The 26,363-nt window shown below is 41.2% G+C and overlaps 1 protein-coding gene across 1 annotated transcript in view; it reads right to left on the bottom strand.

Annotated features, from left to right (window-relative positions):
* Positions 1-15,136, bottom strand: part of LOC116319316 (anosmin-1) — a 41,506-nt gene extending 26,370 nt beyond the window's left edge. Inside the window, exons 1-2 of the mRNA XM_031738609.2 lie at positions 14,869-15,136; positions 9,209-9,256 (exon numbers count right to left, since the gene is read on the bottom strand). Of these exons, the coding sequence (XP_031594469.1) occupies positions 9,209-9,256; positions 14,869-15,060 (240 nt within the window). The 5' untranslated portion in view covers positions 15,061-15,136. The remainder of the gene's footprint in view (positions 1-9,208; positions 9,257-14,868) is intronic.
* Between the last annotated feature and the right edge of the window lie 11,227 nt (positions 15,137-26,363).

Raw genomic sequence — 26,363 nt, 5'->3', positions numbered from 1 at the left:
ACAGCACAAAAGTGCTGAAGCCTGCAGTTCTTCAAACGGCCACTTGAAGCTGGCTTCAAAAGTGAGTCAATCCTCACCGACTCCCATTTTAACATGATCAACTTTAAAGGAGAAATAAAAAGCTTTGGACCCTGGTACAACAATAATAACAACAAAATAGTGTCTGTTGCAGATTTCCCCCTACATAACTATGGGATTTTTTTCACCCATTTAAATATATTTCTAAGACTCACATTTAAGGAAGTGGCCACTCTGACTGACAGAGTGACCACTAGCTCTCTGCTAGGCTTCACCTGAGCTAAAGTCCCAGTCACACAGGCCTAGAGACTGATCAGCAACCAACCTGAAACTAGCACTCACTAGGGTAAAATGTGTATTCCCAGACTGGTTGGCAACTGGTTGCCAGAGGTTGTTGGCACTGACTAGGTGTAAAGAGGTGTGTGGTGCTGCACTGAAAAGCTCCTTGGAGTTGCTTTGGTGAGGGACAGATTGCAACGCCTACTTGCAGTTTGCATGAAAGACGACAACATGACTGCAAAGACTTGCAAACTACTTGCTGAGCAGTAGTGAAACCTTAAAATTCGACACAACCTGGACACAGAATCTTGCCTTTTAAACATGCAATTTGCAGGAAAAGATCCTCCATTTACAGTTTGTGAGATACACACAGTATATTGGCCAAGTAGTTGGCCAGTATTTGCAGACAAGTTGGCATTTTCCATGCAAACTACAGGTGATGGTTGCAATATGCTAGTGACAAATCCGATAAATAGGAGGTTTTTGGTGCAGCAAGCTCTTGGCAACTGATTTCATGTAGTGTCAGCCAGAAACCTCCAGCACTCGCCAACCAGTCAGGGAATGCACATTTAACTTTAGCAACTGGAGTTTGACCTTAAACGTAAGTTACTGAACTAGACTGTGTTTGTGGTGTTATAATATTTCTGCGTAGTTAACTGTATTATGGTGAATGTATTTAGTGTTCTAGTTCAAACCTTCTAAACCAAAAAGATTTTTAATTTGCTCAAAATTACAAAGTAGTTCTTCAAAATGTTCACATGTGGGCTGCTGAAGCTAACAAACCTCAAAACCTCTTTCCAAAAAGAATAATCTTAAAATATAAATATTTTCAAATTTCTCTACACGACAGCAAGCATGACTTGGCATACTCTGTCTGCGCATCACTATTTCTCACAGTAAAGCCATAATACCGACCATTACTCTTAAGGGTTTTCCTGTTTTCTCTAACATCTCCTTTAAACTGCTTCATTCTAATCCAAAATCTATAAAAATAAAAATTTAAAAAATAACAGTAAGCGAGACAGAGAGAGAGCAACAGCGAGATTCACATTACACGTTAACTAGGTTAAAACATATTTCATCAAGTACTCGAGCTGTGATCTGATGGACTGTAAAATAATACACTAGTAAAGCCTTCCAATATATCTCTGACGTGCCATTATGTTTCAAAGTGACTGTAAAAATACAGCAAGTAAATCAGGAAGAAGATATCCTCATCCTGAGCTGTTATGAAGTCTAGACACGCCATTTCCTCAACCTAACGTGACCTTATAGTCCATGAGATATCGTGTATTTAATTTCTGCACCGCCGTAAATTAGCACAGGTGTGTGCTGCGCAGACAGTGGGCGGATCGTGTAGATCAAAAAGATTCAGTGTGCTGACTTGAGATGTGAGATTGCAACTCTATACAGCCTCACAATTTTCTTTTTTTTCCCATAAGCAGGAGCCTGCTTACGTAAATGCCACTAATTCTATTTAGGGCTGTAAGATTTATGTTGGTTTTATTGTTTCAGAGGCAACAGAAAAGCTATTTGCTGGGATGGAAGTGCATCTTTTTATTCATATGAAGTTTTGGTCTGTTATTTTTGGGGGAAAGAAAGAAAGAAAGAAAACTATGCTGTAGCAGTTACTGTGAGGTGTTTTGTTCTGCGATTACATAAACCTCTGCAAACTAACAGGAAACCCACAGGGCTAGCAGTGTCAGTGGAGAATTACTTTAGTCAGGAAAGACAAAAATAATGGCATGTTTAGTGCTTCTGCACTTCATTTGTTCTGAACCAGGTAATCTATGATTGCAGCAAACTGGTAGCTGCCTGCTCTCCTCCATCTATCTTCAGGAGCATCCATACCACATGGAAATGTGGTATTTTCCACTATCACAACAAACCATCAGTCACAAGTATACGATGTGACAACTCTATTAAGTGATTGAGACTAGGATTTGCAAAGGCTTCTTCAAATTTCTCTTAAACAAATAATGACATATTTTCCAAATGTCCGTGTGTTTTACAGCCCTGTGCGAGACATGCTGCGAGCATTTAAAGTGTCATAATTCCCTCTTCAATACAACCAACTAAAACAATGTTGTTTTCCAGGTCCAGTGGGGTGAAACTGAATTTATGCGATTCGAGACTTTCTATTTTGTTTGTCAAACCAGGCTCAGAGACGTTGAGTGAGCTAGCAGGTGGTGTCACAGACATTCTTTGAGGATCACTTTAATTATTAATTTAAATGCAGTTGAGGGCGCAGACAACAAAGAGCTGAATAGCAATAGCTTGGCAGAAAGTGAGAAGGAAAAGAGGAGGAGTTGGGAAAGGGGGGGGGGGCAATGCATGAATTATACATTTACCCCACAATCAGAGGTGCCTGCCTTATTTATGAGCAAAAAAAGCCCGCACAGCTTTGCCAGAATTGTGCTTTGTCTACTGTGGAATGCAATAGGAGTTCACTTAATACTTAATGACTCTGAAGTTTCACCCAGACACACAAACACACCAATGCCCCACTGCCCTTTAAAGGGCGCCTTTTCTTACAGGTCCACGGCCGTCTCACGTTATGTTCTGCAGTGACAGGAGTCAAAATTACAGTGGCTGTAACCAGACCCTCAGTTATCACCTACTTCTGAGCTCAGTTTACATTTCATGACAATTAGACTCAACAGGATGTATCCATCATGTGGGGTCAGATTGGTGATAAAGAGGCCGCCATGAGCTTTTGCTGTGACATGGCATGGGAAAGCCAAACCCCTTCAACGGTTTTCTGAAAAGCATGTCAGATCTACCCAACGCATGATATACTGTATTTACCCCCAAACAATCACGCATAATGTGTTGATGACAGACGTATAGAAGCAGAGTTGAAAGCAGGATCGCACGATAAAAACACTTCCTCATCGGCAAAGCCATTTATTCAGACTGTTCACACGGTTGATTTATGGCGACAGCAGTGAACTCCTGCTTACCATGCATGGGATGAAAAATGAATTTCTGCCATTGTAGGCCGAGGACATGGTAAACAAGTCAAAAGGCATTAGCCCTGCTGGCTTGTTCCATAAAATGACCACTCAAGCCGTCTTAATCCCTTCCTGCTGCATCTCAAATCAAATGAGACCAGACCTGGAGATTCTGTCCCAATGTAGGCCAACAACATGTAAAACACAACATGCCATAGAGGGGAGGAAAGCCGTCTTAATCCCATGCTCCAGTCACATTCCACCACTATCTCCAGTTGTTTATTTGAGTTTCAGACACACTTTAAATTCACTAATCCTACTTGCCCTCTCTAGTGTTCACTAAACAGCCCCTCAGCGTTATCGGCATCTTTGAATTGCAACACATCCAGATTGAGAAATAACATGCAGACAAAAAAAAGTAGTGATATAATGCATTCTCCTTGCTTGATGTGATGACTGAATTTTCTTTTATATGTAATTCAAAAAGCAGTGCAAAGACTTCACAAACAGAGGGCAAACCTGGGCATGTTGAGTACGTAAGATAAAGTATACAGCTGTGGAGAGCAAACAAAAGACAAAAAAAAAAATAGACTTTCTCTTCATCTCTGATACAAGTTCAGACTGGAAAAGCTAAAGTATAATCTACTTTGCTGAAGTAGTCATCTCCAAGTCAGAAGGTTAAGAGATACATCGGTCATCGAGGCCCTGCTTTTCAATCGTTCTGAAACTACCGCACACAGCACTCGGTGTGGGGTTTATCTGCGGGATGTAGCAGCTTTGAGTGCAGCTGGAATAAATTGATAAGCCCCCATCTACTAAGTACATCAGCTTAAAGATTCTTAAATTCTAATCTTTCTTTCACCAAGGCGACTGTTGGCACGATCGGTCTGGAAACGAAAATACAAACAACAACTGCGAATAAAGCCACCGAATTAATTCTTGCTACAGCACCTCTTAACACGTGATCTTAGGAAAGGAAATGATGGCAAAGTTAATGTGATAAGTGTGCTGTAATCTGTGATGTTCAGCCAATACGTCCTCAGATTGAGAATAAACACTTGGATGACGGCAGATTGTCTCAGTGTGACTGGTCATTATTGCTAAAAGAGGATTTCACTGCAGCTTTGATTACATTAATCCTTCAAGAGAATTAAATCCTTTCTGACAGGGAGAACATGGGAAATCAGGCTGATCTGTGAAACTTTGATTATCTTTAAGAAAAAAATAAAAAGGCCCCTTATGCTCTGCAGGATCAATAAAAACAGACAGGTATAAGATAGCGAGCATATTTTTTTTCCTGAAGGATTTCCTGGCGCACTCATCACTCAGATACTGAGCAGACAGGATTGCAAAGAGGAGCTCTGGATTGAGCTTTCACTGCTGAAAAAGTCTCAACTGCAAGTCTCGCAGCCTCTTTGCCTCCTCTCCTGTGGCCACGTCTTTGGTGTTGGGTTTTTTTTTTTTTTTTCTGTGGGGGTTTTCATTCCCTGCCACCCACCATGTGAATAATGAGCTCCACAGATAGCAGCCAATGAAGCGACCCCCCCGTTAACCAATGAAACTTAACAACCATGTCCAGATCAGGTCCTTCCTGCTGGGACTGACCAGCCTTGCTTCACACTCCTCTGCCACCCACACACAGACACTCACACTGCCTCAAACTACATAAAATACAAGGGGGGGAAAAAAGAAACTACATGGCTGTCTTTTTACATGATCTCTCAAAATTGAACACTCGGGTCACATATATGACTACGTGAAATGGGAAAGTAAATTAAGTCAGACTGGCTAGGGCTGTTTCGGAAAAAAAAAAAAAAAATTACACTCTGCTTACACGTACGCTGGCGGGCAATCCAGACACAGTCTACTTGACAGATTGATTTCTAGCCTGGCTTGCTTTGAGGTGTCGGTGCTGGTAATGTGACTAACACGGGGAAGTGCGATGAATGTCTGGCCTCAACATGACCAAAAGGTGCTTTGAAGTCTGTCTAAGCACCTAACAATCCCAGCCATGCCCAGCTGTAAAACTGCTAACCCTTACCCATTTTATCACATCATTTCAGTGCACCTCAAAATGTCCTAACCACCAAGGAAAGCTTCAAGTGAAAGTGACCCTTTTCTGATGAATATGCATTTATAAGTGCTTCAATTAAGATGAACTGGAACCAGGAAATAATAATAAGGTGAGACTTTTGGATTTATTTTATAGGTTCATTTCACTCTGGAAAAAAAAACAAACAAAAAAGAACAAGTGATGAGGAAGTGTGACCGTTTTATTTTGGCGTGAGAAAATGTGTGGGTTGGTAGGAGGGGGGGGTTGTGGTTGATAGTGGCTTTGAAAGACACTTTTGAATGTGACATAGTCGCATTCCAGCGATTGTTATTCAGGAAAACCGCTCCAAAGCTTCCAACATGTGAAGACGAAGGCGCGTGTAATCCAAAAGAGTAAACACTTCTTATTCTTGCTCTGGAATTTGAAGCTTAGGGTGTGATTGATAGGAAAGATCATTCAAAGGAGCCACCTGGTACAGGCAAGGCATCTATGAAAGACATGCACGACTCATTGGCGTCGAATGGCAGCCAAACAATGTTGCTCTCTAAAGATTTTTCTCCCTGCAAATGCTTGATAAGTAAATATGGGGCTATGATTGGCTCACAGAAAAATGCAGGACTGAGTCAACATCTCCCCGATAAAGGATGGAATCCTCTTTAGCTTGATCATCATTTTCCTCTATTTAAATATCATCCTAAATGGAGGGAAAAGTGAAAAATAGCCCACTTTCCTCCTGAGGAGTTATTCTGATTGGCGCCTTGCAGTGAATTACTGCAGGCCAACCTATCTAGGCATATAGAGTATGCCCTTTCTTCTCATCCTTCCCTGATAGAAGTTTGAGTAATGAAGCGCACAGCTTTCTTGCAGACATTTAGTTGCCTTAAGTCTATCCTAGCATTTGATGTGGAGCCTGGATCACACCCACAGGGAAAGCACACCCTGCAAATATCAGCTACGGTCTGAACATGGAAAGCTTCTTGGCTTCTTCTGCATGCTCTCCCATGCTGTGGGCACACAAAATATATTTTCTTTGCCCCACCAGAAAAAAAAAAAAAAAAAGAGAGAGAGAACACCCTGGAGTGTTTTTTTTTTTTAAACTTTTAGGGAATACAGCCAAACTTCTCAAGAGGCGAGCTCTAACAGTAGGGAAACAAAATGACAATAGCTCCTACAACTGCTTGCCGTCTACTTCCCTGGCATTCCCCTGCTGAATAGACTTTGTCTGCTGGCCCACTGTTGTGGCATGATAATGACTCCCCAGCTCTTCAAATGCCACCTCGCTCGGCTCTGGAGAGAGGGCAAGCAGGTTAATTACCATTACAATGGGGGAAACTGAGAGCAGGGCCGACTCTGGACACTGCATACGAGATGACCGGGATGACTTTCTCATCACAAATGGAAACAGGAGGCTTTGATTTCCTAAAATGCAGACAGATGGACAGGGTCACAGCATCTTTGTCTAAACTATTAGGCAGCCCTTCCTTGCATTTCCTTCACAGGCAGGGAGCTCTCAGTGGCTCTTTAACCGTTCTCCAGGGTGGACAGGCCTTCTGCCCTAACGCACTCCCCCCGGAGCTGTTGCCTTTGTCTTCTCTGTTTGACTGTGAGCTGTTCATGAAGTGAAGAGGCTAATCAGCGGCTGTAGAGCTATTCACGGGGAACCACTGTACAGCATGGGCCCATTTGGTGCAATTGTCAGAGTGGCCACAATAGCTCTCTGTTTTGACACGCTAAACACAGGCCCTGAGAGCACACTCGAGCCATTGATGTGGATGTGAAGTGTGGTGATGTTTGCTACCAAAATATTGACTTCTTGCTGCAAATTAAACTTAAGCACCATGCCTTGGCCCGCACCCTGAACGGCTGAATTGAAGCCTAGAATTAAATTAATTCAGTTTGGAGAGCCCTTGAAACTGAAAGTAGCAGAGCATCACAGCTGTAGTACAGCAACACAAACATATCATTATTTTTAAGGGCTTACATCAAATCCAGCCTCATGTATTTACAGTTACAAGTAGGATAAAGAAGTGCTAACTGGCATGCTTGTTACAGCGGGGAGACCAAGAAGTTCATTACAGAGTTTTTTGGATATTTGCAGAGTTTCAGCAATGTTAGCTGGTTGATTATGAAAACAGTATGCTGTCTTAGACTTGCAGCCAGCAAAAGCTTCTTTTTTTTTTCCCTTTTCTTTTTTTTTCAAACATAAAACTCTGAATTACTGAGGGATGACTGGTGCCAAGAGCTGTTGTTGGCTATCGCAGTGGAAAGGAGAGGAACAAGTTTCACAGCATTATGGTGAAAACAAAGAAGTTTCGCCTGTTTGACTGAAGCAAAATGTCACCAACATTTTAAAATATATAAATGACATTTTCTTAATCACACATTACATTTTAGAAAGAAGTTGGATAACACACAAGCTTTAGACTGTATTCACTAATAGAACTAGTGTAATTTGACTACTTTATTCAAAGAGGAGGTGCGACTTTTTTGCAAGAATGGACAGTCAGAGCAGCATTAACCTGGCATGTTTTCGATGGCAGGAGAAACCTGAGCTCTCGGGAGACCATGCAAACTCCAAACAGAAAGGCCGTGCCTGTTTTGGAACTGGGGGAGCATTATACAATGATATTTTACCCCCCAATTAGCACAGATTTAGTGGTGTTAGCAGTGCAGAACAATGTGCTGTAAGTGCTTGATAAATAGGACAAGTGAAACAACCCGTACAGAAGACATGACAAAGCACTGTTGCAATAGCTCGGCTTTATCCAAGACAAATTCAAATTGCTCGAGAAACGATTTGAAATTCAAAAAAGGGAATTTCACTTTGCAAGGCTGTTGATACTAGACACTGATTGGGATTAATAAGTACTCTACATGAAGCCACATGAAGTAAGCACAAATAACCACCGCCGCTCTGTATTTTAATGAGTTTTCAATTAATCACAGTCATTGTAATAATGCGTTTTACACAAATTCTCAGCATGCATTCCTCTCTAACTGCAGACTGATAAAGGCATGCGAGGAAAAGCTATCGAATTTAGCTACCTTGACATATTGACTTGACATATTGACTGCATTTCGTTGCCCTGTACCTGTGACATGTGCAATGACAATAAAGTTGAATTCTATTCTATTCTATATTTTTTTAAAGGCGGACATATAAGTGAGGAAAAAGAAAAAGAAGAAGAAAAGAAACATCTGATACTTCATGAAAGGAAAACCTGTCTTCTTGCAAACATGCGTGTTGTGCATGCCCTATTTTAATTCAAAGAGGTCTAACGTTGCTGGATCTTGGTTTCACTGCCTGTGCGTGGGAGATGAGAGCGTTTGACAGATACCAAAAGCATTTCCAAGCATTTCTACTTGGACCTTCGCTAGCACATCCTCCTTAGTTTAGCCCCATCATGTTCTCTGTCCACAGTCTATACAGCGCATCTCTGAGGACCTTGTCAACAGCTCCAGGAGAGTCTGATAGAATATGTCAGCACCATCTTTTCAGAGGAGCTGTCAACACCGGCTTTGTATCAACCTTCTTTGGGACAGGGCACAGAACTCAAACAAGCCCTGCGGGAGACATACTTTAATGCATCCGAGTGAAACTCCAAATGACAGCAGAAAGAAAAAAAACAATCACGCTCTGCTTTCATAAATTGACACACCTTTAATCTCTTCAGATCTTCTTTAATTGTATTCCAATTACAAGAGCAAATGAGTATCAATGAAAGCAGAAGCAATCAACTATGGTTTTTATCTCATGACAGTCTATGTCAACAGCTTATGAATCCCGCAGGCATGACAAAACTAGTCCTGTCGTGACTCGTACACTTTATGTTGTATTATTCTTTGATAATGAGGCATGTATGTAGCATGCGTCTCACTCATGGAAGAAATGAAACGGTGTTACCTTGGAGCACTGCTTGTGATTCTGGCACCACACCAAGGATCCATTATTCTGTTGAAAAGAAGGAAAAACATCATCAGTCATCAGACATACTGCTGAAAGAACATTTATAATAACCAATTCATCAAGTCAATGTGCAACTTTGACCCTTTCCTCTCCCTCTCACAATATACCTCCGCGGTGGCCAAGGCCTTTTTGATTAACAATAATGTTAACGGCACAGATATCTGAAAGGCTGACTGTGAGTCAGCTTTGTGTGCCGAGCGCACGCAGCCCAAGCAGGGTCACCACACTAAGGTGAGGGCAAGCCTCTGGTCAGTTTCAGCAGAGCATGGTGACCCCAGCTTTTCTGTGAATTTGTTTGATCTCTCAACAGACATCTCAGAGGTCACGGAAGGAGGAACTAATGTCAGCACTCCTGCACAGACCGCAGATATAGCCAATTTGCTCTAATTGCGGTCGAAGTGCCACCTTCGGCACTCCGACAAGGTAAACATTTGGTCCTAATAGAGCCGTGTTTTTGTAAAGCTTCGATGTGTGAATACAGAGGACTATCAAGTGGAAGTAAATGACTTGTTCAAGCCATTTCCTGTATTCCATAAGGACTGAGAATTATGCCGTTTTTCTCTGCGAACATTATTTTGGTTGGATACCAAGAGGAAGACTCGAGCTTTAGCATAAATGACCAGGTGATTATGGCGAAAGACAGATCAGCAACAGCTTATTTTCTGCACACTTGCAAAGCAACATTGACATGTCATCACCTTATAAACTGACATGACAATGTTTCATACATTTCCACATTCAGCAGATGCAAATGACGTATTCATCTGGATTGAAGTTTTTGGTTAGTTCGTAACCGTAACTCCCTTACAGCTCTGTTTCTCAACTCGAAGAAACTGCAAAGTTATGTAGCACACACGGGAACTGCAACATCAGGTGGCTTAATCACCTGTGACATTATAAATAATCATCTGACCATTGATTATTTCCTAGACTTCAAGATCAATGACAGATTATCATGACAGTATTCTCAGTGGAGACTCTGTTTATAGAGTTACATTGCTGGAATGTATGGTCATTGACTTAAATCTGGCCTTGAGTTTTGGATGTTCCCTTTGCATCCCTGTGGAAGAAATGAAGCAGTTAGATAAAGCCAAACTTTAGGGGTCTGCAGGCAAAAGGTCTGCTTAAGTTCAATGTCAAGTTCAAAGCATTTTCTCACAATGTAATCCAGAAGAAATTTCCCATGAGACATTAAGAGAGAACTTATCATTAAAGGCTTTAATTTGACATCCAGTACCAGTAGGTGCTTTGCTTTTTGTGTCAAGGATAATGGTTGAAAAGGCTTCAAAGGAATCCATGATTGGACAGTCATGTCTTCAGAGAATCTCTTGAAAAAAATTATTCAGATAAGGATGAAAAAGTACTAAGGACACTTGGAATAGTTTAATTTTGTTACCATGTGAAGTAAAAAAAAATGGAAGTTAATTGGCTCAAATTTAGTGTGCACCAGCAGGTTTTCTGAAGACTTTGACATGGTTGGTCAAAATGTTGACTAAACTACGACTTAGTTCTCAAAAATGCCTTATCTTGTCCTGAATAATTTGATTAAATCCATGTGGAATTTTCAGGATGTGTTTTTTCCCCTTTTAAACATCAATCCCACCAAACAAACCCCATCAGTGTCACCACATCAATAAAACTTTGACATTTACACTGGCAGGCAATGCCTCCAGATAATTTATACAGTTTGTCACAACTCAAGGCCATGTCCTAAATCATCAATCCTGTTTTTGACACCTTTCTTTACCCATCCATCAATGGAGACAGAGCCAGATCCACATAGGAGCTAATTTTGCTTTGTGACAGCATCCCTGTAGCAGAGAGGCTCAGCAGGATGTTGCCCCAGCTGTCCAGGCCTGACCCCACCATTTCAGGGACCAACGGGGGAATAATTATAGGTCAGGACTTCATCCCTCTGACTCACCATGACATTCCTCTGCAGTCTGAACATTATGCAGTCCTAAGGACTGTCAAGGACTCAAGTGAATGAATTCTTTCCAGATATTCTCCTGTGTGATGAGGGCAGACAGTGGCGCACGAACGCACGGAGGTGAACCATGCTTTGTTGATGACAGCGGAGTGACTAGATGAGGCATGTAAACAGGGTATTTATCACAAAGATACACTACGGGCATTGTTAGTTGAGAATTAAAGCAGGTGGGCAAGGGCGTGTTGCATTGTCTAGACAAACTGAAAGGAACATGTACAAAGCCCTTTTGATCTTTGAGTAGTCCAATCCAGCTTTTGAAACTGGAAATCTTTGTCTCCTATGGGCGTCTGATTTGGATTAAAAGCATTGCGGTTCCCACTTATCACATTTTCAAATTGCATTTAATCCAGCTAGTCTACGGGTCCCTGTACTTTTCTAGCCAAGTCAACTGGAGACTGGACTTCAAAGGACAGACTACTATCTCTCTCTGTGTCCTTTGACAACTCAGGAGTCGTCAGGCATCACCAAAATAACTTCTCCTTAAGGGAACATATGCAGCAGCAAAATATAGGAGCCTGAGATTTAGGCTTCGACTCGAGTGGGTGTGAGGGCTGTGGTCATTCTGCCCATTAATTATTCACATTATATGAATAATTTGTCAGACGCTCTGAAAGTGAGCTAATGCGTTCAGTGCGCATTCAGTGTTAACATTAAAGGGTGTTTCAGAAATGTAAAACAACACTAGTGTAAAGTTGTCTCCACTTAGGAATGAGGCTTATTTGTCAAATGAGGTAGCTCAGGGTGTAGCAGCACTCTGGGCTGAGATTTACAGACATTACTGTCATGGTTTAAAAGCATTTATGGAGAGAGGTGAGGCCAAGCTACATAGACCCCTTATTCATCCGCTGTCTTCACTAATGAAAAACTCCACACATGAGACGAGCACTGGCTGAGGTTTGATTCCACCGCAGGTTATTTAATATCAAAGGCAAAAACAAGGGGACATGGAAAAACCACTCGCCAATGTTTTTTCTTGCCTTCACTTAAAACACAAACCTCTCAGGCAAGATGCTTAGACTTTACTATGCAGCACACAAGCGATGAATGACTGAATTTAAGATGTTAGATTTTTATTGCTTCGAATGTAATAACAAGACCTCGTGGACACACCTTGTTTTTGGCTTCACAGGTCCCCACATAAATAATCCACTACAAGGCTGATGCTTTCAGAATACATTATTGCACGGGGCTCCCAGCTCGCTCTTAATATTTTAAAGTGTCCGAGGCTAATATTTATGGTTGGGTGTTCCCCTCTGTCTATTGTACTAGGGTGACAAGTTCCCCAAAAGTGGAGTAAAATGCCGATAAATCTCTATTTGGAAATACTATTGCATCAATAAATCTAGTGATGCTATAAATCTGACAACCCATGGGTTTCCTAACTCAGCAACTCTATGCTTGTTTCCATTTCACACTAATTCAGAACTGGGGCAATTAAAACAAAGTCTCTGATTTGTATTCTGATTCAGCCACATAAAGAAAGGAAAGACGCGTGGGTGTTCATAACATCTGTAATAACATCTAAATTCTCCAAGTATCATTCCAGTCTAAATTCCAGCTGCAAAATGTGTTAAGAGGAAAATTTGTCTCTTGTACCATAACCAAAATAAGCAGCCCATATAGATTACCAGATATTGAGAAGACACAGTAAAATATTAAGAAACAGGAGGCAAGCGTTTGACATGCAGCCAAGGTCTTTCATTTCCATTAAAATGGAAAGACTTGCATGTCTTGGTTTTCCCACTGAGTATTAAATGACCCCTGAAGGATGTCCGAGATGAATTAAGAGGTCTGTCGTGTCGATCCTTGGAGTGGAGCTCCAAGCTGCCGTTGCTGTAATAAGATCTGGCAGAGGAAGCAGATCCACCTGTGGGTTGTGCTGACTGAGCATGCCCCACTGTTGTGGCAACATTACATTAGAGCTTATCACATTTAGCACAATTGGGCGCCAGCGTTTAGCAGGAAGGTGACCTCCTTGGAGCAGCACTTGGTAGCTCGATGTATATATCCTGTGCATGCCTATGAGGTGTGATGCTGGCATTTATTGGCTGGGCCAGGAGGGTAGAGGTTGGGGGTGTGGGGGGGTGGGGGATGGGGGTTGGGAGGGCATATGTTTTTGCAGCTGACCAGACCCCCCCATCCTCACATGAAAGGACTGTTGAGAAAACAGTGCATAAGACAGTTCTTGCAAATTATCAACAATTGCCATCTATTCTTAGACCCACAAGCTTGCTCCCGCACCCTTGCTTATCACCAACCACAAAACGCCCCTCTCTTTAGACAAACGCCTTCCTCTCATCTTCCCCTCACTGAAGAGCGCCCCAGACTCTGAGGCTCTGCAGTCAATTATACTGACTGTTAGCTGTTCATTAGAGGTGAGACTCCATCAGTTATTTGGCCTCCTGGCTGGTCACTAATTTAATCCCCCCCCAACTTTGCAACCTAGGGCTGCAACACACTGTATATTCTCTAAATTAATCCCTGACACTATTTGCCAAGTTGCACTTTAAGAAATACAAACTGGGTCTCCTACTTTCCATCCGTGCGGGATTTTCATTGGAATAAAGACACTTCATCCGTCAGCCTTATTATCCCTTAATATAATTCCTTTAAATTAACTGCAGAAGGTCTGTGTCCCACGGACCTGCATTACTACACCAAATCAATAAGTGCTTTCAGTGTAAAAGTAATTGGTACCAAAGAAATAAAGCAATGGGCTTTGCTGATTCATTAGACCCAATTACAAATTTACCTCGCCCCAGAATGTTTCCTGACAATCAGGGATTCATTAATGCACCTTGAGAAAGACATGCCTTGCAAATGCAAATGAAGTGAATATAAAGGCCGTCAGCAGACAGATAGCTGGTGAAAAGGAGCAGAGGGGAGAGGGATCAGTGACCAGCTCTTTTCTCTGGAGTCCTGGGAGAGAACAGTGTGTCCGGTGGAGGGTGAAAAACAACTTCTGACACCACATGCCAAATCATCCAAAGCATACATCTATTTTATATAGGAGCTTCAAACGCGCTCGGGGTCACAGCAAGCTTTGCTGGTGGGACAACCAATGTCAAAAGTCTCCAAACGCAAAGTAAGAGAAAAGTTACCCACAGCAGCAAGTACATTTCAAGTGAGTGAGAGGTATCTCATTTTCCAGTAATTAGCAAGTAATGAATGGAAGCTGGCTCAACTGAGAGGCATTCATAATGTCTCTGTCTCAAAACACTGAGATGGGTTAATTAGGCTTGATATAGCTTAAAGCCTCCCACTCCACACGTTCACACACAGAGAGAGACGGCCACACTCTGTACATAGCAACTTTGTAAGGAAGTCAAGCTGTCATAATTAATGTGAAGCTCAATCTCCAAATTTGTGACAGGGTTGTTTGGTGACAGTGATTGTTCCTAACAGAGCACCAAACTAATGAACTACACGGTCTTCATTAGTGACCTGCTCCAGCCTTCTCACAATGGGCTCAGGATAAACAGGTTTGACTTAGGCTGTGTGGAAATCATCGACTGGCACATCTTTCCATTCATGCAGCGGCACGGCATCGCATTCGCTTCTGATTCCCCGCATATTGCCAGGAGTTCCCGTGAACACACGCTCGTACCTGAGAGTGCTTGAAAAACGCGGAGATGCGAGTGATGTGCAGACTGAGGCATCTCGAGGCGCATCTTGCTCGATAAATACTGGCAGTGAAGAAAGAGTCGTCCTGCTTCCTCGCAGACACACTCCCCGGGCTCGTTAGCGCCGTAATCCACAAACACAGGGTCACACACACGTTCAGGCTCCTGGAAAACATTGTCCCTGCTGCTCTGCATTTAATCCCCTCCGCGGATCGGACAACACTGCGTGCAGGCTCCGGCGAAGAAACTAAGGAAACTTCAATTATACACTGGGGAGGAGTCAACGGCTCACGAGCCCTACTATTGGAGGATCCCGCGGTGACTGACAGGCACGAGGAGCGTTAAAACAGGTAGACTGCTGCATAGTCCTTCACTCTATCCAAAGCAAAGGCTGTTTGTTTTAGGGAGCAGGCCTGCAAAGAAGGAGGAAGGGGTTGAGTAGAAGTCATACTCTGCAACCAAAACTTGGAATGGGCAGCAAAATAAATAAATAAATAACAGACAAGAGATTGTTATGGAAACTGTCGTCTATTTAATCAGCACAATCCAGCGCCTTCCATCTACCTAAGTATTTTTATACTGGATATAGCTCTGGATTCCTAGTCTATGACAGATGTATATTCTATCTGTAGTTCTGACCAGTAGCCTAAGTGTACGACAGCTGATCCGATTCTATTTTTTGTATAATAAGAAAAAGTCTACAAGTTTTAAAGCCAAACACAATTAATTAAAGTATTTAAGCGGTTTTAGATCTGTCCCTACACTGGATAAGAGACATATTAAAAGAAAAAATGATCAAGACTCAGGCTTGAGGCCAGGATATCTTGACTTAATCTCCCAGAATCATTGAACGTTCATTAGACATTCAAGTCTTTAAAGCTCCAGTTTGAAATGCAGGGTTTCTGTTTTAATTTAGCAGTCTTAGAGATAACCTCATTTGACATCAACTTTAAAAAGGCTACAAGATATACGCGGTCTTCTTCTTTTGGCTGCTCCTTTTAGGGGTCGCCACAGCGGATCATCTGCCTCCATCTCAACCTGTCCCTCTCGTCCTCCTCCATTGCACTAAACCCTCTGCAAATCCTTCTTTACCACATCAATGAATCTTCTCTGTGGTCTTTCTCTTTCCCTCTTGCCTGGAAGCTCTCGGTGACAAGTAAACAATCTGTCCATCCATCCATACAAACAATCCATCCATCCATCCATCCATCCATCCATCCATCCATCCATCCATCCATCCATCCATTCATCCATCCAACCCCAGGTCTGGATTGCCATTTTCCATATAAATAGTATTATAAATTCATTTATGAAATCCTTTTTGGCAGCATATCAGCTCGTGTGCACATATAAATCTGTTTACGCTGCATTATATAGAAGAGTTAAACCTACTGATGATACAACTCATCTGAATGTTTCATAGATGGTCTTCTGTATTAAACCACCGCATATGGCCTTGGACATGCTTGCCAACATCCCAGGGAAGCCCATTCCCCTCCAGCTCTCACCTACATGCTTCACAGTAGCTTGGAAAAACAATTCTACATGGAAAACTATTAAAACCATCCTGACTAAATTCCTCAATATGGACTCCCGACTTCTGGCATCATTTCTTCGCCCCAGGTATGGAGAAAGTATGACATGTAGGAAAAGCTTGAAATCTTTGCTATTTATTGAAGTTAAGGAGTGAGTATTTAATTAGAAAGTTCCCTCAAGGGTTTACAAGACACTCCAGCTTTTGTCAGCTCCTGGAGTACTTTCCTGAACCCCATTACAGCAACAGCATAATGAACTTTTATAGCTGTTGCTCTTAAACTGTATGCAGAGTGGGAGTGAACACGCACTCGCACACCATCATTAGTTTTGGCTTAAATCACTGTCTTGCTTTGGGCCAGTTATACATGCCAAATAGTTTGACCCGTTTCGCCACTGAAAAAGTAATATGCCCATATTTACACATCTTAAATAGCAGGCACTGCACATACAGCAATGATGGGGATCATGAAAACACAGTAAAGAAAAAAATATCTCTTCCGATTCAAAAAAGTTCCCTTGACAATGATAAAAAGTCAACAATCTGTTCAGTGAGAGTAAGCAGGCTGCAGCATCGAGTGCTCTGGCCTGTCATGCTAAAAATATGTCTTTGTAATCATAAAAATCATCCCACAGTTCTCTAATGATAAGATGGATGTGCATTCATTTCCCTGGTGGTCTCAGACATACAATGGAACTTGGGGTGAGATATCCCTTGCTACTCTTAAAACATTTAAACGCGGATGTCTGTGTACCTTAAAAACAGTATAATGGCTTAATTTGTTGGCTTATTACAGCCATGTGTGATGAATTGGGGGGGGGAGTTTATAGTGAGCGGTGAAGGAAACACGCTGTCTGTGTGCGGTCCTGATGTCTCCTGCAGCCTGTGGGACACATCTTCCTCCAACTCACTGCTTTCATTGACTGGGAAAAGCCTCTTCTAATTGCATACTAAGGTCATAAAGTTATCTAAAAGAGGCCATGGTTGTCTGACTGGATTTTATCTCTGACACATATCACACAATTGTTTTACACACCCATGTTTATAATGGGTCTCCACTAGCAACATGTGTTTACCTCCGCAAATAGACTTCAAGGTATATAATTGTTCATGAGTCATATACAACATAGCACTCAGGGCACATAGTCTTAATGAGGTCATGCTTGGCTTAGAGGATAAAACTTAAAGTAAATAGCATTTCATCAACCCTAACACTGCCTTTAATAAAAGAGTCCTCTCATCTTTGTACTCTACCCTTAAGGGTCATTGTGTCCTTTCTCTCAATAACATCAACATTATGTGCTGAACAGCCAATCAATAACCCCACCTTCACATAGAATTATTATATAAAATGACTTCTCTCTTTGCAGTGGGACCTTTTGTTCAAAAACACCCTTGGTAACAATGTAGCCTTTTTGCTCTCTTTTTAACTCATTGTTCTGAGAGATGACTGGATATGCTGGTGTGGCGAGGGACCGGGTGCAGTCTCGAAGCAAAGAGGGGGAAAAAAAAGAAAAATGAGGGTTTCTGTAACATGAGCTCACAAAAACATCTCAGAAGACAACACACCGGTGTCAGTTTTCAGCCTGCAAACTCACTGACAAAGAAGGTGCACGACGATCAAACACATCCGCCTATCTTTGATGAGTAAAGGGGCAGGTGAACTCAGGGTTCACGCTTTTGATGGTGGTGGTGGGGAGGCACTCGGATCAGAGGGGACCACCGGCTTTTGTTGTGATCACTGGCAAACAAAAGAGATGGAGATTAGTTAAGCTTAAGGGAGCATTTGAACATGGAAGTGGAGTAATGCTGTAGATGTCGGCATGCATTTGAATCAGTGTTGCCTGGGTACTTATGATTAAACAGTAAATCGTCCTTGATCATCTAAAAGCACTGTTAATCAGGGGAACGCTCAATGTATTGCGATGTATGTTAAAAAGGGCACACGGAATAAATGAGCATATGAAACATAATAGATAGAATAATAGAGGAGTTTGATTATGTAATATTAGCTGATACTGAGTCTGCATTTGTTTCCCAGTTAATATGATTTCTGATTAATCTGCTTTAAATGAATATAAATCAAATTTCTAACTGATAACAAGTCTCCAGGGAAACCAGCTGCCACATTTCATCATTTCAAGCTACAACAATGACATCAGTGCAAGAGCTATTATCTGCAAAACTCACCTAGCCTTTGATTTAAAAAATCTTTCATTGCAAAGTCAAGCAAAGAAATCATAAATCTAGAAGCAGCAGAGGAGAGAAAAACACCTCTTAACAATCTACTTGGATATTCATTCACCTTTCTCCTTTCTTGTAACAAGCCAAATAAAATGTTAGCACAGCACAATATCACTATCACACTGTATATTAATTCAGGATCTGTCATATTGCTTGTGATAACTGTAGCTGGTTACCCAGCATTAAAGGAATGTGAATTATTCCATTCCTTCTTCACCAAATACTGATATGACATGCAAAAGAGGTCATGTCATGTTTTCTTCTTGCAGATTAAAAAAAAGGGCGAACATTAATTCATAATTTGGACATGAAATCTATGCATTGTCTCTGGCCCCAAGTATCTCCCCATGATACACATGCACAAAGACATTCTTTCTGATGAATCACGAGTAAATGGTTGTGTTTTTAAAGTAATAAAAATAGCCCGTCTCATTGATAAAAAACAAATACACCCATTGGCCTTACAGCCACCCTTTTGTCTGTTCATAATATCAAGTCTATTCATTGGTGTGTTCACAAGACTTTCTAACATTCCCAGTGAAAATATTTGTCTTGTATATGAGGTTGGAAAAACCTACTTGGCGTGCAGGACTTCTGAACACAAGTCCACATGATATATTTTCCTTCTTTCGCCACATCCCAAAACAATGCAGCATTGTGCAATCACTCGGGGGTGATAGTCCAGCAAAAACTGTTATTCACATATAAACCACCCACTCAGAGCTGAAGTTACATTTTGGTCTCAGTTTAGACAGTGATGGTTGACTGACAGCTGAACATCCCTCTGCGGCTGTTAGCAGGTTGGATGATAATAACCGCACCGAATAGGGTGGTGTTTATTTTCAGACTGGATACAATAAATAGACTAAGAGGACATAAGGAGGACACAGTCAGGAAACCTGTGTGTTTAACCCATGTTAACCAAACAGGGACGTCTCAATATCTGTGATTTGTGGGACGGTTTTTTTTTTTGTACCACTAGATGGCAATGTTACCACAGGCAAGTTTTGAGGTCTAGACAGGCCTTTGAGACCTCTCTCTCTCCTCCACTCCCCCGCCCAACCTCTCTCTCTTTTTCTCACAATATTTTCCAGGAGATGATCCAGCCTTAATATCCAACAATGGAGAATTTATCAGGGGGGATTTTGTTCTCTTGTCTGAAGCAAACAATTATCAGATATGATGAAAAATAGGATACATTTTCAAAACTCAATGTAATCTTTCTGTGTCTGTGTCACACATGCATGTATGCACACACGCAAAAACGTTTAAATGCTTCTCTTTTTTTGTACCCAACTATCGCAAAATGCTACAGGATTTATCAAAGTTTTATAACCTAATTTGGTAGAGAGGTGCTAGGGATGCACTCAGTTATGATTTTGCATATCAGCTTCACATGAATGACTTTTATCGTGACGTGTGAAACCCTTTCCTGTCTGAAATACAATTCAATCACTCTCTAAATTGCTCTTCGTCTCGCGCAGATCATCACAAGAGGCGACAGCAACTGCAGAGACAACTGCGACAGGCATATCCAGCCATCATCTCTGAAATCCGCGGGTCAGAAGAGTAATTATGTAGCATGACAAGTCACAATGCTGTATTGGGTGTCTAAGCGAGTGGTAGCTCATTACACGCCATTATGTTGCCATGACAAAGCAAGAGGCTGAAACCAGCAAAACACTACACAGCAGACATCCCCATCCACAAGCTTCTAAGCTAACAGTACAGTGGATAGATAGACACAGCTCATCTGAGAACCTCCTGGCAAGAGATCAGATATATGTTGGGCTTTCTACCGTGGTGTCCACTTAAATAGTAATGATAAAAAGCAGGAGGGGGATAAATAAAACAAGAAAAAGCATGGTTAATCAAATAACGTAACAATATATTTTAGGTATTGACATTTTTAGTTGGTTAACATAACAAACACAAAAAAGTAGTCCAGCTCAGTGGTTCTCAAATGGAGGTCTCAGGACCCCAAAGGGTCCATGATCAATAGCCAGTGTCCCCCCGCTATATAAATTTGCTATAAATTATAAAGCTGTGTTTTAATATCAAACTGTGTATACTGGGGACATATTTACAAGAATATTTATACCTTAAGCATACTGTGTTCATAGTGCCAGGTCATCTCATCAGTGGCCTTAAAGAAGCTGATATATCATGTAAACATAGAACGCACAAATAGCTGCAATGGCAGTTAAGAGAACAAATGGTTCTCTTAATTCTAAGTCTCAGACTTAAGACTGTAGTTGTGTCTTGTGTGTGTGTGACTGTATAATTTTTATTAATATATATATATATATATATATATATATATATATATATATATATATATATATATATATATATATATATATATATATATATATATATGGGTTTTATTACAATTTAGACTTTAGCATGTCTAAAATGTGAAACTAGATTAAATCTGAGGTACAACATAACCATTATGGTCTGAGGAGCTTAAGGGGGAATTTCTTTTAAAAAGACTTAAATGCCACTGTAAGAACAAAACGTTGTAAAGCCATTGACTGCTATCGTGCTAGTGGGGGAGGAAAGGCAAGGCAAGTCTGTTGGTTGCAGGTCAGCAACCCTTGACCTTTGTCCTCTATCCATGAATCTCTGATATCTGTCTGCTTTCCCGCCTTCTCTGCCCCCCCTCCGAATTCATTTTTGAGGAGTGTAGGAATGTGGCTTCCCAAAGTAACACAAATATTTCTCTTTTTTAAACAGTCGGTTTTTCTTGTGAAATTTATTACGGCTGAGTGAGCAAGTGGCATATTTAAGCAGCGTGTTTGGAGCAGCTCTCAAACGGAATGGCTGATCGGAGCTCCTCCGCTCTGTCAACTGTTACATCTGTTTTTCTTAAGTGAAACCAAAGTGTTTCAGCTGCAAATAGAGATGTTTGTTCCCGCAGTCTGTTTTGCTTTGTCTGAAAAATAGGTCTGTAGGTTATGACATAACAGTGCACCACAAAAAGCCTTCTCTCTAGCTGGTGTGGATGGTTGGGGGAGGGGAGGGAGATAGTGGAGGAGGAGGAGGAGGTGTATTACAGTGTATTCACATACACAAGGTTTTTTTTGTTGTTTGTTTTCTTTTGTTTTGCTACTATTGAATTCCCCAAGCTTGTACGTTTGTCTATTCATCAACATATAGACATAAAAATCATAAATAAGGGAGCTTGTTCTTCCAGACTGGGTCCAATGCTCGTGTTCCTTTTATAGTGTGAATAAAGCAGCAGGGTTTAGGGAACTAAATCCAGTATGTAAATAGACACCAGAGCACGATGAGAAATAGATACTCGACTGGATATTCCCCTGCAACTGACTAGGCTTTCCCCACACTTCTCCAGCCTAATAACAACACAAGACTGGTGTGACTAGCTGCTCCCTTCCCCCACCCTTACATATTACCATTGCTCCTCAGTGCTGTCTAGAAAGGTCATGTGACCCTCATCAGCTTCCTGCGTTGGGGGAGGGGAGGCAGATTGAACCTGTTCTTTGTTAGGAGGTCAGCCCCAACTCTATGGCAGGAAACGCTCCTACCGTAAACCATGTAAAAGAGGTGCAAGGGGCAAAAGGCAGTGAAGCTACTGAGAAGCGTGTTTGACCATTTGTACAGAGGAGAACACGTACACAAGGCAACATAGTTGTAAGTACTAAGATGTGCTTGTCAAAAGCAGCTCCAGTGGTTTAAAAATTTAATAGAATGAACTGTTTTTATGACAGGAGTCTTATATTTTTAATAGTGCTTTTATATAACAAATAAACAATGAAATCACATAAGTTGGAAGAGATAGGCTACTAAACAATTAAAGAGGGTAAGGGAGGATTTGGTTATATAAGTAAGCTGCAAAAAAACAAATATGGAGGCATTGTATCCCTTCATGCTACAATATGCACAGAAATTCATCCGAATTTTTCTACAATTTACAGAGAAATTTGCCCTTCTAGCTTCATCAGACTGTAGCTTCAGGCAGTTTGCAGCAGTGTGACAATGTTGGTTTAAGGATCGGCACAAAATCTCAAGGGATAGTTGTTTGTGGGGGAAAAAAAGAGGAATGTTCCATAGGGTCGAGGTGGAGTAGATGTATTAAGTGAAGGAATGCAAGAATAAGATGAGGGTCTTATTCTTGAATGATGGCAAATCCAGGTGGTGGGGTCAGATGCAGTACAACAGAGTCTGTAGTGCAATGTTTAACTGAAAAGTTATCTACAAAACAAAGCTTTTAGTTTACTGCTTAGCGTGCATCTTTCAAACTCCATAGAGCTACACTACATTACGCTGAAACACTGTACTGTCAAATACTAAAGCCCAGTCACAAGTGCTGTTTTCGGAAAGTTGTCTGAGGTGATTCACCTCGATGTCAACTTGTATGTTATAAAGTTGAATTGATTTGCTTGTAGAGTTTCATGATTCATTTGGCAGGCAATAAGGCTTCCCCGAACGCAGGCCTACAACTGTTTAACCGTTATTTACTCATTTTGTATATCTGACTTTCAATCTGACAAAAGCCATGACTTCAAGAATTACTAAGTGCAAACACTGCAGAACTGCTTATGAGACACAAATTCAAAGCATCCTTATAGGGTGAGATAAACACTTGAAATTGCATTGTGCGTAACCACTTTAAAGGAGAAATGCTGAATTTAAACATGTAAGTTCCAGTCTTCCACTTCACTTCTATAATAAAATATTGTTCAGTCAGTATGAGACTTTTGTACCTTGCAAATCACCCATAGTGAAACTGCAACTCCCACAGCGTACCACATCACAGAAAATAATTTTCAGTGCCCCTTGCAGGGCTTTTCAGAGAGCAATAATATCAGTACTTAAAGTAACCACATCATCTCAGGGACCTTTGCTATGCAATATACCCAAGGAGAGTGTATGAATGGGGCAAATTTCAAATTTTTCACTTTCTGGAAATCACATCCCTCCCTTCCTCACTGAAATCTTACTAAAAACTTACTGGTATTAAAGGCCCTGACTTTTTTATTTAGCAGATAGGAGAGCTTGTATCAGATATGTATTGCTCTAAATAACTAATCAGCTAATCAGACGGAACTCTTGGTACAGCATAGTCCCACAAGATGCATATCAGACGGACATTTACACGTCCTCCGGAACTGTGTGTGTTTGTTATCACTGTCTTTTTTTAAAGTGTAACAGCTAGTGAGCATTAATAAACGTAACCGTCTCTGTTTCTTGTGATAATTATGTTCTAAAAGAGTACACAGGAAAAAACAAGAACAGCATGACAACAATCTCTTGTGGTAGTCAAAACCATAAGATGCACTGACATTTGACAAAAGGTTAAATATTACATGCAGGAAATGGAGAGCTGGCGGAACTCTGTATATGCGTCTCGCTGTCACCACATTCCATAGAAAAAACATCAAAACCATTAATGATTTTGTACCACTGGTGCTGTCTGTGCATTCTAAGCCTCCAGACCTCTACTGTTAGTCAATCAATAAGAAATCAATGAGCCAAACCATTACAGTGGCTGACATATTCCTTCATTACAATAAACATGGGTTGTGTAGTTTATTTGAGGTCAATCCCACATAGATCCTCCAGGGGCCACAAATACTCACAAGATCGCCATGTTTTTAAGGTCCAAAGATAACTTTGTAATCAAATAATAACCACAACATGTAAAGACATACAAACTGTACGGATTTGCATTTAGAGCATGTATTCACAGCTGGAATGAAAAGGGCTTGAGGCGCAAACAGGATAGAATCACTGAGACAGACTAGTTGTTGGTTTTGGTCTCTTCAGTATAGAAGTAAAGAATTTGTGGATATATCTTTTCATGTGTAGCACACATTGTCTGTAAACAATAAGCAGCCTCAGCCATGACCCTGATTAAATGGATAACTGACATGCCCATAAGTGCTATCTCATGTATTGTGTAAGTTGTGTTGGTATCACACAGAAAGGTTTACGGCACTAAAGGCATAGCTGATGCCACACATAGCCTTGTCTTCTGTGGACTGATTGATTGTCCCAGGCTGGGATGTTAGTTTTAGTCATACATCTGTCACAGTAATTACAGCTTTTTTAGACATTGTATATGTAAGTGGTTCCACAGTGCAGTGATCACCAGTTTGATTCTGGGAGCAGATACAAAGTCCTTTGGAGGGGGGGTCAGTGTAAAAACTTCCAAATAAAACATGTGGAGGTACCTGCTGTGGTGAATCCTTGTGAATAATGGAATGGCCAAAAGTAGCTGCTTCTTCAGACATGGAATATGTAATAATATGTTCACTGAATTAATCTGTTTAAGTTGGGACATTGGTAGAAATTAAGCATTACTGGGGATTGGGCTTTTTTTCCTGCACAAAGAACAAAGTACATGATATGAATGCAGAATCTACTTTGCGAGGAAGCTAAGATCCTTTAACATGTTGGCGTGTGTGATAATGGAGATCGGTGATAGTATGATCATTTACTTTGCTGTTATCTGCTGAGGGCTTGCATTAGTGCCAGAGATGCCAGCAAACTGCTCTCCATCATGGACCCCCCACTGCACCCGCTCCATTCTATACTACAGAGGCAGCAGAGCTTATTCTCTCTCAGACTTATTCAACCTCGCTGCCATAAAGGACACTTCAGAATATCATTCCTACTGTTCTCTGTGAAACTGTACAACAGCTCCTATCTTCGTGACAGGTGAACACACCTGCCAAGACCCCACACGCATTTCAATATCAGACCTTCTTGTTGCTGTTTCTTAGAGATATAGTGTACATAATATTTATTAGTGTCATTTGCACCAAACTTTTGTACACCGCCAGTCTTATTTTTATTTTATTTATTTATTTTTTATCACTGTTGTATATGTAAAAGGTTATTTTGCACTAAACTGCATCATGAGGCCATCAGACCTCTCTCTCTAACCTATCGATCTCTCAATATATCAAAGTGCACGTGTACGCTTGCAGGCCAACCAACTAAAAGCACGTAATACACCACCATTTCGGCTGAGGCTGGAGCAGTTGTAGCGTTTGTATGGAATATGTGATGCGCAAATATCGCTATACATACGGTAACCAAAGGAATGTGTCACACTGATGTCAACTTGTTATTTACTTTCCAAATCTGAATGACTGAGCAAGGCGAAAGGAGAATTAATCAACCGCTGTGTGACCAGGCAGGCGAAAAATAGCGGTGTGTGGGGGGATGGGAAGAGCCTCCGAGAGGCCAGATAGGCAACAACATGCTACACTGTAGTCTCAGCGCACTGTCCTTAAACTGAAACAAGATATCATAGTGCACTTAAGCTCGAGAGCCATGTTTTAATGGTATTAATTATACCGCCTAATCTATATTTGGGGAGGGGGGGGGGTTAAATTTAAGACGGTCTGCTGAATCCACACGTGTGCAAATATACAAAGCGTACAGTAGTTACGCGTTAATGGCACACATAGGTTCCAGACAGCACGTGTATCTTTATATTTTCCATAAGGTGTTAACAAATTGACACTTTGGCTCCTGATTTGGTTAATTAGGCCAATCAGATACAAATGAGATAAAACAGTCCCTGGATTATTAACCCCAGAATGGATCGTGTTTATATTAGTCAGGTTTATTAAAGACAGTTTAGCCTTCAACCCCCGCCCCCCCTGCGCTCGCTCTCTCTCTCTCTCTCTCTCTCTCCTATTCTGTGTGTACGTCTCTCTCTCT

Source organism: Oreochromis aureus, linkage group 16, assembly GCF_013358895.1.
Source record: "Oreochromis aureus strain Israel breed Guangdong linkage group 16, ZZ_aureus, whole genome shotgun sequence".
Taxonomy (NCBI): Eukaryota; Metazoa; Chordata; class Actinopteri; order Cichliformes; family Cichlidae; genus Oreochromis; species Oreochromis aureus.
The sequence above is the reverse complement of the archived record's forward strand: the minus strand, read 5'-3'. Positions and strand labels throughout refer to the sequence as shown.